An 11,585-nucleotide genomic window follows, 5' to 3' on the forward strand; every position below is an offset into this window, starting at 1 on the left:
TGGTGTGACCTTCAGCAAAGTTGGCATGGCTTGGCACTGGTAAGAGGCTAGACAAAGGCCTAGAATTCTAAAGTAGGTGGTGAGCTGAGCTCCAAATTGATGCCCCGGCGGATCCACAGAGACCAAAGGCACTCCATAGAAGAACTGACTAGTTTGAAAAAAGCTGCAGCTTCACTTCCATGAAGGCCTCTCCCCTGCTGCGGAGTCCACGATGGCCCAGAACATTCAGGGCACATTGAGTTCAACTATAAAATGGGAACGGAGTTAGATGTTGGTGGCGGAGTCAGATCCTTAGACCGTGGAATGTGTGGCCGCTGCCTGGAGCGGGAGTGGAGGAGAAGTGACGACTTCCTCTTAGATATTTGGTGCTTGCATCACAATTTGCATTTCACTTTGTCTTGGACCTAACGGAGAAGAGTGACTGGGACTTGGATCGGGAGAGGGCCTAGAACTGCAACTGTGGCCAACTACGGTTCTTGTGTTAGGCAACATATAGTTTTACTTCACATTCCCTGATAGACTTAGGCTTCATCATGGGGCTTCAAGTCATATTTGGAACTCAAGCACCAAAGGCAGGTTTTGTCTAGATCTGTGACCAAAATCTGTTTTCGGAAAGTGCAGCACAGATTAAAGCCTGCAGTCTCCAGAGGAGACTTTTTCTACATTGCACCCTTTTGAAATTGTTTTTAAGGGTCTGAATACCGACAACAGTTTAGGAGAACAGCTCTGGATTTGCATCAAAGGGTGCAGAAAGAATGGAACTAACAGTGTGCAAGGGTGACTTTTTTATCTTCCAGAGCCAGGATGAGACACTGCAGAGTCAGATGGCATTGGTAGTCAGCATGCAGGGACTCTTACAGGAAAAGTTTCAGGATCCTATCAAGCTGTGGGGGTAGAGGAGCCTGTGGTTATAAGTATCCGTCAAAAATAAAAGCGTTTAACCCTGTCCTGCTTACAAAATTCATCCCAGAAATACACTGCTGCAGTTTTTTAAACCTCTATTCAAGGTGTATTTCCTGCAACTTAATTGTTGCAAGGATAACAACTAATCAAGACCATACCCCTGATCTTGCATGACCAATATCTTTTTTTTTTAATTTCTTTTTATTGAATGTAATTATTAATTTATTCTAGGAAAGGTAAATTCATGAGACAATACACATTCACAAGAATGACAAAAATAACACTAAAACCATTATGTGCTCCCATACTAACTGGAGTACACGCTAGAACATAGCATGTAAACCCTGTCTAACTGAAGGAGCAGAATTTCATGTTGCAAAAAGGAACCCAAAATAAATAATTACATCCATTACCTTGAAACGAGCTAAATCACATACACTAGTCAGAAGTGGAGAGACAAAAAGGTCTATCCAGTACAGGATTTTCTTTTTATTACATCACAAAAATGGAGGAGAATCCTACAAAGAGAACCATTTAAAGGGGCAATACATTTCAAAGAGCTGAGAAAAGAATGTCCGTTTCTAGGGCGAAGCCCTACCTCAAAGAGTAGAAACTGTGACTATTAGAACAGCAACGTTTATTCAGTGGTGGGTTTTGTATCAAGAGAAGAACCCTACAGCAAGAAAAAAATATTTGTAGGGGAGAGGATTTTTTAAAGTACTAAAGAAAGTGTGTACGTCTCTAAGGTGAAGCCCTGCCTCAAAGAGTAGGAAGTGTGACCAGGACTAGCCTGTAGGGTAATGTCTTTTAAAGTGGTGCTGTTTCAGAAAATGTTAAAAGCAATAAAGCAGGTGTCATTCAATAAATATAATCATGACTAGTATTTCCCTTCAAATGAGCCTTGATCTTTGAGAAAAGATGCTTCACAAAGGGCGCACTCATTCTTCAATGTGCATCATGCAATCAGAACACTTTTACTATGACACTTTACTCCACATCTCAATCAACAACTCCAGCCTCCACAGAGGGGAGACTCACTTAGAATTGGGTACATCAAGAGAACCTTTCTCCTGTAAACATCTGGGGGGAATTTGGCATAGTAGACTTTCGCTCGCTGCGTCTCCTCGTCACTCTGAATGAGGATTTTCCCTATACGGATGGATCGGCAGCAGTCCCGGAGTCCCTGTTCCATTGCCTCACCTGTAATAGAAACATTGAAAACACACAGTTACTGTTTAGATATATATAATTGACCAATATTAGACTCTACTGATGGATTTATGGCTCCATACTAGTGAAACTGCGGTATGTTGCGTCTATAAATGTTTCATTTATTAATGACATATTGGTCAACCATTCGTAGTAACACTAGACTACGGATTACCAAACAGTGACCAGGTATCACATGCAACAACATTTACCTTGATGAAGGTAATGGGATCTGGCATGCGTGCTGCAAAGTCTTAAAGAGAGCAACATCATCACAGAAGGTTTTGGAACAAAATCCAATCCAACACAAAGAAGGGTGTTCTTCTCCGATATATGAGCGGTCAGGACCATCAAATCCTCGCACACAAGCAAAGATATGAATACCGCACGAAAATCAAAGGGTGGGGGAGAGAACATACCACAGATATACTTGATACATTTTTCACTAGCTTTAAGAGGTTCTCCATGATCTAAACCCTAACAAGCAGGGTGAAACATTAGACATACAACCAGGAAAGGTGTTTTCATCCATGGAAAGAACAAGGCCATGACAAATAATCTGTCCATGACAAAGAATCTATCTGCAAAACGCTCAGTTACAGTCCCTGCTAGTTCTAATAACAAACAAATTACTTGCCTTCGGTAATGCCTTATCTGGTAGAGACTATGTAGCTGCAGGTACCTTATCTTAGAATATTCCCCAGGCATCAGACTTGATTCATACATTTTCAAGCAGTACTTCTGCGCGCCAGTAGGTGGCGTAATTCGGGTCAGCTGCATTGTTTGTGCCAGAAGTCATGCGCGCAGTGCATTTATAGGTGCCACTCCAGTATGCTGATGTCAGTTTCTTTTTGTGACTTTCTAAAGCAGAAGCGTGGAGCCACAAAGAATGCTGAAATACTGGTATGTGCGGACATACTGGTGTGGATTGCCAAGACCCTTATAAGGGTGGCCGTACTGAAAAGGTTCGCAGAGTGGGGAGGTTGGAAGGGTCGGTAAGGAATCTGTAGCTAGAGTCTCTATCAGAAATGGGGCAACCAAAGGCAGGTCGTTTTTTTGTCAGATAGAGACTTCTAGCAGCAGATTCCTAACCTTAGAATAAATATTCAACCAATACGTCCCTGAAGGTGGGTAAGCGAAAAACAATTAAACCAAGAAGTCTGGCAGGACCGAACAAGTAAAGCGCCCGTCATGATGTGCATGCCCATCTATACAGTAATGCTTTGTGAACGTGTAACAACGCCCACGTTGCAGCCTAACATATGTCCAGGACAGAGACTCTGCGAGCTATTGCAGTGGTCGCAACCTTGCTCTGGAAGAAAGAGCATGAAAGCCCTCCGGGGCTTGCTGTTCGGCCAATGTGGTGCAGATGTTTATGTAGAGTACCATCCATCTTGAGATGGTTCGTTTCTGCAAGGCCTTCCCTTTCTTACCTGCAACATACCCTCTAAAGAGCTGATCGCCTATCCGGAACCATCTTGTATGGTCAAAGAAGAATGACAACCCTCTTTTTGGGTCCAGATGGTAGAATCTATCCTCTTTCTTAGAAGGGTGAGTGGGAGCAAAGAAGGTAGGCAAGGTGATTATTTTTTGGCCTACAGGAAAGGGTGTGACAACTTTTCAGAGGATGGACGTATGGGTCCTTAGAACTGGCTTATCTGGGTAAAAGGTGGTATAAGGAGGGTGTAACAGAGAGGGCCTGCAGGTTGCTGCCCCTCCCTGGCCGATGTTATGACCACCGGAAAGGGCGTTTTGATAGTCAGCAAGTGTAGTGGGCAGTTGTGTAGCAGCTCAAAGAGTTCAAACATGAGGAAGGTAAGGAGCAGGTTAAGCTCCCAAGAGGGCAAGATAAGTGGCTTGAGGAAAACAGGAGTTGCAGTCCTTTCAGGAACCTAGTCACAACAGGAGATTTGAACAAAGGTTGGTTGAGCCACAAGAATGACGAAATGGCAGACAGGTAATCTTTAACCCTACCTAACGCAGAGCCCTGCTGGGCCAGAGAAAGAACAAATAGAAGAACTTTGGATAATGGTGCAGAAAGGGGGTCAATGTCCTGAGTGCACTTCATGCCACAAATTTGTCCCAACCACAGGTGTCTACCGTCTTGATGGAGGGGCGCATAGGCTGCCAGGCTAACATCACAGACTTGGGGGGAGGGGAGTGTTTAAAAGCTGCCAACCGTTGCCACACGATCTCCACGTATTAAGACGCAGGATCCCTGGCTCGGGTGTAGAGCCCTCTCCTGTTGCTGTGACAGAAGATACTCCTGAAGCGGCAGCCTGATCCGCGGACCGATGCTCATGCTCAGAAGCTTCGGATACCAAACTCTCTGTGCCCAATCTGGCGCCACAAAAATGACTTGGGATCCATTGTTCCTGATCTTCTTGAGAACTATGGGCAGGAGTGCTATTGGCGGAAAGGAGGCCAGAGTTCCACTCAAGATGAAAAGCATCTCCCAACGAGAACCGCCTTGGAAACTCCAGCGTGAAAAACTGCTGACATTGTGCATCCTCGGTGGTGGTCAACGGATCTAACCAATGCTCTCCCCACTCTAGAAAGAGACCTTGCACCACCTCTGAGAGGAGACAACATTTGTGATCTGCTAAGTATAGAAAGCGGAGTTCATCTGCCCTGGTGTTCAGAAAGACTGTCAGGTGTTGGGCCTCCAGGAAAAGACCCTGACGTTCCAACAATGTCTAGAGAGCTAAGGCCTTTTGACAATGGTCCACAACTCCACCTGCCCTGGATGTAGCAGTACCGCATAGCGGTGGTGTTGTCCATGAACACCTGCACTACACTTCCCTTGATCGAAGGAAGAAATGTCAACTGGATCGCCTCGAGCTCCAGCGGGTTGATAGTAAGCCCGGACTCAACTGGGGACCAAAGTGCTCTAATCATCACCTCTCCCAGATGGCATCCCCATCCCAGGAGGGATGAATCGGTCACTTCAGTAAGCTCTGGTTGGAGAAGGTAGAGGGTCTGCCACTGATCCAATCTCGGTTAGTCAGTCACCACTGCAGGCCTTTAGCAGTTCTCTCTGAGATCTGGACCAGGTCAGAGAGGATCCCCCGCTGGTTTGTCCACAGGACCTTCAGGTCCCACTGCAGAGCCCTCTTATGCCAGCTAGGCTGTGTCACAAGAAGGATGCAGGAGGCCATGAGGCCCAACAGTCTGTCAGTCAGTCTCACTGAAATCCAGGAGAGAGGCAGAAACATTGTAATTGTAGCCTAAATATCCTGCACTTGTTGTTCCAGAGGCTAGGCCAGAAACTGCACTGTGTCCAGAACAACCCCAATAAAAGGGAGCGTTAGATAGTGAGTCAGGTGCAACCTCTGCGCTTTACAGTGAACCCCAGTGAATGCAGGTGGTCTGCTGTAGTCTAGAGGTGGGAGGCGACAACCTGGAGCAAACCTGCCTTCAACAGCCAATCATTGATGATGGGTAAGCTGGGGGTGGGGGAGAGGAGGGATCGCTGGTCCTACCTCAGTCTGTTGCACCCACAAGATGTGCGGAAAATGTAGATGCTCAATTATAGTATTAACTGCTTCTTTGGTGTGGCACAAGGAAGAGGCCTTGTATCACTGAAGACAAATAACAGATCATACTACTCAACAGCTGAGTGGACACACTGGCATTTGAACCTGTAAATGTTGTATACACACATGTATATAAGCAGCCAGCACTTAGCACACTGAGCCAACTTAATGACTCTGCAACCTAGAACCTGCTGTGAGTACCACGCTCTACTAAAATTCCATTCACTGCCTTTGTTTTTCATACAATGGGAGATACCATGATGTACTTAGATGATTATGCTTATTAGTCTGATCTGTATATAGTTGTCGCAAGGCGAGACAGGCTTGTGTTGACAATGTGAAAGCTATTTGGGGATGTTCAAAGTTACACATTTAATTAAAAGTGCAAGTTAGCCCTCTCATTCAATCTCCTTTCAGACAGGCATCACTTAAGTTAGCTACTGAAAGTTTACATCCCAGGAAGGGAAATAACCCAGTGAGCGATGATGATCAGTATTTAACACTAAGTCTGAGACTAGGTTTGGTGAGGCAGTCTTGCTGGACCAAAAACATTTTAAGTAGTCCCTGGGTTGTTATTTAGAGAGACACTATGTCCCTACGTGCAGAAAAAGGGCTGTCACTCACACATTCACTATTAGTTACCCATACGTGTAGAATTAGTATATTGCATCCCAACTAGTAGTAGAACCACAAAGGCAATAATAATTTGGCATAGAACAATTTATTAAAATTAATAAATCTTTTTTTATTTAAAAAAGCAAATATGTATGCTTGAACGATATGATCATACACGTTCCACTATTTAATACAGTGCCTAGTGCTCGTTAATTTCACATCACAAATGCACACAGTTTTAATAAAATTAATAACATGTAACAACAAAATTCAATTTTTTTAATTTTTTTTTTTAAACCCTTGTTAGGGGTGTCGACGCGTTTCGGTGGATAAGGCACTGGGCCCCACTTTCTTCAGGACAATTTACATAACATGGATCTGTACTTCCTTATACTTAAATATGGACCGGTGTGCTCTTAGTGCTTCCCTTTCTGTTGGATAGCAATTTCTCGTGGTTTTTTTTACAGATTCACGGGTATTGGTTTCTTCTTTGTGTCTTTATATCTTTTTACTTTCTGTCCAAGCAGGCACACGTATTAAAAAATTTTTGTTGCCTTTTCAAAGGATATAAATCAGAACTCGTATTTTGCTGCCACCGGTCTCTGTGCTCTTCCTTTTCCTTAAGAGCACAGAGACCGGTGGCAGCAAAATACGAGAACACCAGAAGGTGAAAAGGTGAGGGTTAATGAAAAGAGTCCCACCAAAGAAGCTGAACCGAACAATAAATTCGAGATCTGATTTATATCCTTTAAAGGCAACAAAAATGTTTTAATACGTGTGCCTGCTTGGACAGAGAGTAAAAAGATATAAAGACACAAAGAAGAAACCAATACCCATAAATCTGTAAAAAAGAACACGAGAAATTGCTATCCAAAAGAAAGGGAAGCACTAAGAGCACACCGGTCCATATTTAAGTATAAGCAAGTACAGATCCATGTTATGTAAATTGTCCTGAAGAAGGTGGGGCCCAGTGCCTTATCCACCGAAACGCGTCGACACCCCTAACAAGGGTTTAAAAAAAAAAAAAAATTGTTGTTATTAATTTTATTAAAACTGTGTGCATATGTGATGTGAAATTAACGAGCACTAGGCACTGTATTAAATAGTGGAACGTGTATGATCATATCGTTCAAGCATAAATATTTGCTTTTTTAAATAAAAAAAGATTTATTAATTTTAATAAATTGTTCTATGCCAAATTATTATTGCCTTTGTGGTTCTACTACTAGTTGGGATGCAATATACTAATTCTACATGTATGGGTAACTAATAGTGAATGTGTGAGTGACAGCCCTTTTTCTGCACGTAGGGACATAGTGTCTCTCTAAATAACAACCCAGGGAGTACTTAAAATTTTTTAGTTTTACTCTACCCAGTTCCCTTGGGTCCAGAGGGTACTCTCTTTCCTTTATAAGTCTTGCTGGACCAGACAGTTTCAAACTTTCAGCATAGTTTCTAAATATTGTCATAGAAGCCCATTTAGAAGCATTACAAAATCTACAAGACAACATAACCTGGAGAGATGGAGAAAAAAGAGAATCCAACAAGCATTGGAAATGCAATAGGTCTCGCATTAGAAAAGTTGGAGTTATTGGTCTTGTAAATGACATATTTTATTTATTTGTTGGTTTTTAAAATTGCTAAATTGGTGGCTTTGTCATTTACAATGCCAATAGTTATAACTTTCGCGAATGTGACACCTATAGCATTTGGAATGCAACATGTTTTGTATTTACGTGACTTAGATGGCAGCTCTGGTCGTTAGGCCACATCTCTAGAGAGCAGGAGAGTGCAGCAGGGGAGAGAAGCACAGCAATGCAATAGGTCTCGCATTAGGAAAGTCTGAGCTATTGGTATTGTAAAGGACACATTTTTTATTTATGTGCTTGTTTTGAAAATAGCGAAATTAATAGCTTTGTTATTTACAATGCCAATAGTTTTATCTTTCGCAAATGTGACACCTATTGTAACACAATATGTGTTGTGAGGGTGAGTGAGAGTGAGGGGTTGAGGGTGAGTGAGGGTGAGGGGTTGAGGGTGAGTGAGGGTGAGGGGTTGAGGGTGAGTGAGGGTGAGGGTGAGTGAGGGTGAGGGGTTGAGGGTGAGGGGGTGAGGGAGGGTGAGGGTGAGTGAGGGTGAGGGTGAGTGAGGGTGAGGGGTTGAGGGTGAGTGAGGGTGAGGGGTTGAGGGTGAGTGAGGGTGAGTGAGGGTGAGGGGTTGAGGGTGAGTGAGGGTGAGGGTAAGGGTGAGTGAGGGTGAGGGTAAGGGGTTGAGGGTGAGTGAGGGTGAGGGGGTGAGGGGTTGAGGGTGAGTGAGGGTGAGGGGTTGAGGGTGAGTGAGGGTGAGTGAGGGTGAGTGAGGGTGAGTGAGGGTGAGTGAGGGTGAGTGAGGGTGAGTGAGGGTGAGTGAGGGTGAGTGAGGGTGAGGGGGTGAGGGTGAGTGAGGGTGAGGGTGAGGGTGAGGGGGTGAGGGGTTGAGGGTGAGTGAGGGTGAGGGGTTGAGGGTGAGTGAGGGTGAGGGGTTGAGGGTGAGTGAGGGTGAGGGGTTGAGGGTGAGTGAGGGTGAGGGGTTGAGGGTGAGTGAGGGTGAGGGGTTGAGGGTGAGTGAGGGTGAGGGGTTGAGGGTGAGTGAGGGTGAGTGAGGGTGAGGGGTTGAGGGTGAGTGAGGGTGAGGGGTTGAGGGTGAGGGTGAGGGTGAGGGGTTGAGGGTGAGTGAGGGTGAGTGAGAGTGAGGGTGAGTGAGGGGTTGAGGGTGAGTGAGGGGTGAGGGTGAGGGGTTGAGGGTGAGTGAGGGTGAGGGGTTGAGGGTGAGTGAGGTTGGGGGTTGAGGGTGAGTGAGGGTGAGGGCGAGTGAGGGTGAGGGGTTGAGGGAGGGTGAGGGAGGGTGAGGGGTTGAGGGTGAGTGAGGGTGAGTGAGGGTGAGTGAGGTTGAGGGTGAGTGAGGGTGAGGGTGAGTGAGGGTGAGGGTGAGTGAGGGTGAGTGAGGGTGAGGGTGAGTGAGGGTGAGGGTGAGTGAGGGTGAGTGAGGGTGAGGGGGTGAGGGTGAGTGAGGGTGAGTGAGGGTGAGGGTGAGTGAGGGTGAGGGTGAGTGAGGGTGAGGGTGAGTGAGGGTGAGTGAGGGTGAGGGGGTGAGTGAGGGTGAGGGGGTGAGTGAGTGAGGGTGAGGGTGAGTGAGGGTGAGTGAGGGTGAGGGTGAGTGTGAGTGAGGGTGAGGGGTTGAGGGTGAGGGGTTGAGGGTGAGGGGTTGAGTGTGAGTGAGGGTGAGGGTGAGGGTGAGGAGGGTGAGGGGTTGAGGGTGAGTGAGGGTGAGTGAGGGTGAGGGAGAGTGAGGGTGAGGGTGAGTGGAGGGGTGAGTGAGGGTGAGGGAGTGAGGTGAGGGTGAGTGAGGTGAGGGTGAGTGAGGAGGTGAGGGTGAGGGGGTGAGGGTGAGGGTGGGTGAGGTGAGTGAGGGTGAGGGGTTGAGGGTGAGTGAGGGTGAGGGGGTTGAGGGTGAGTGAGGGTGAGGGTGAGGGGTGAGGGTGAGGGTGGAGGGTGAGTGAGGGTGAGGGGGTGAAGGTGAGGGTGCGTGAGGGTGAGGGGTTGAGGGTGAGTGAGGGTGAGTGAGAGTGAGGGTGAGTGAGGGGGTGAGGGGTTGAGGGTGAGTGAGGGTGAGGGGTTGAGGGTGAAGGGTGAGGGGTTGAGGGTGAGTGAGGGTGAGGGTGAGTGAGGGTGAGGGTGAGTGAGGGTGAGTGAGGGTGAGGGGTTGAGGGTGAGTGAGGGTGAGGGTGAGTGAGGGTGAGGGTGAGTGAGGGTGAGTGAGGGTGAGTGAGGGTGAGGGGTTGAGGGTGAGTGAGGGTGAGGGTGACTGAGGGTGAGTGAGGGTGAGTGAGGGTGAGGGTGAGGGGTTGAGGGTGAGTGAGGGTGAGGGTGAGGGGTTGAGGGTGGGTGAGGGTGAGTGAGGGTGAGGGTGAGGGGTTGAGGGGTGAGTGAGGGTGAGGGTGAGTGAGGTGAGGGGTGAGGGTGAGTGAGGGTGAGGGCGGGTGAGGGTGAGGGGTTGAGGGAGGGTGAGGGTGAGGGAGGGTGAGGGGTTGAGGGTGAGTGAGGGTGAGTGAGGGTGAGTGGTGAGGTGTGAGGGTGAGTGAGGTGAGGGTGAGTGAGGGTGAGGTGAGGGTGAGTGAGGGTGAGGGGTTGAGGGTGAGTGAGGGTGAGGGGTTGAGGGTGAGTGAGGGTGAGGGTGAGTGAGGGTGAGGGTGAGGGTTTGAGGGTGAGTGAGGTGAGGGTGAGTGAGGGGTTGAGGGAGGTGAGTGAGGGTGAGGGTGAGGTGAGGGTGAGTGAGGGGGCTGAGGGGTGAGGGTGATTGAGGGTGAGGGGTGAGGGGTGAGGTGAGTGAGGGTGAGTGAGGGTGAGGGGAGGTGAGTGAGGGTGAGGGTGAAGAGGGTGAGTGAGGGTGAGGGTGAGTGAGGGTGAGGGGTTGAGGGTGAGTGAGGTTGAGGAGGGTGAGGGTTGAGGGTGAGTGAGGGTGAGGGGGAGGTGAGGGTGGGTGAGAGGGGTTGAGGGATGAGTGAGGGTGAGGGGTTGAGGGTGAGGGTGAGGGGGTGAGGGTGAGGGTGAGGGGTTGAGGGTGAGGTTGGGAGGGGTGAGGGTGAGGGGTTGAGGGTGAGGAGGGTGAGGGGGTGAGTGAGGGTGAGTGAGGGTGAGTGAGGGAGGGTGAGTGAGGTGAGAGGGTGAGTGAGGGTGAGTGAGGGTGAGTGAGGGTGAGTGAGGTGAGTGAGGGTGAGGGTGAGGGGTTGAGGGTGAGGGTGGGTGAGGGTGAGTGAGGGTGAGTGAGGGTGAGTGAGGGTGAGTGAGGGTGAGGGGTTAAGGGTGAGTGAGGGTGAGGGTGAGTGAGGGTGAGTGAGGGTGGGTGAGGGTGAGGGGTTGAGGTGAGGGTGAGTGTGAGTGAGGGTGAGTGAGGGTTGAGGGGGTGAGGGTGAGGGGTTGAGGGTGGGTGAGGGTGAGGGGTTGAGGGTGAGTGAGGGTGAGGGCGAGTGAGGGAGGGTGAGGGGTTGAGGGAGGGTGAGGGAGGGTGAGGGGTTGAGGGTGAGTGAGGGTGAGTGAGGGTGAGTGAGGGTGAGGTTGAGGGTGAGTGAGGGTGAGTGAGAGTGAGGGTGAGTGAGGGGGTGAGGGGTGAGGGTGAGTGAGGGTGAGGGGTTGAGGGTGAGGGTGAGGGTTGAGGGTGAGGTGAGTGAGGGGTGAGGGTTTGAGGGTGAGTGAGGGTGAGGGTGAGTGAGGGGAGGGAGTGAGGGTGGGTGAGTGCTGGTGAGGGTGAGTGAGGGGTGAGGGAGAGGTGAGGGGGTGAAGGGTG

The 11,585-nt window shown here is 48.7% G+C and overlaps 1 protein-coding gene across 2 annotated transcripts in view; it reads right to left on the bottom strand.

Annotated features, from left to right (window-relative positions):
- Positions 1-11,585, bottom strand: part of UPRT (uracil phosphoribosyltransferase homolog) — a 107,684-nt gene that overhangs the window by 20,772 nt on the left and 75,327 nt on the right. For both annotated transcript variants that reach the window (XM_078688834.1, XM_078688833.1), the window contains exon 5: positions 1,942-2,103. In XM_078688834.1, the coding sequence (XP_078544960.1) occupies positions 1,942-2,103 (162 nt within the window). The remainder of the gene's footprint in view (positions 1-1,941; positions 2,104-11,585) is intronic.

The sequence above is a fragment of the Lissotriton helveticus genome, chromosome 4_1 (assembly GCF_964261635.1).
Source record: "Lissotriton helveticus chromosome 4_1, aLisHel1.1, whole genome shotgun sequence".
Classification (NCBI taxonomy): domain Eukaryota; kingdom Metazoa; phylum Chordata; class Amphibia; order Caudata; family Salamandridae; genus Lissotriton; species Lissotriton helveticus.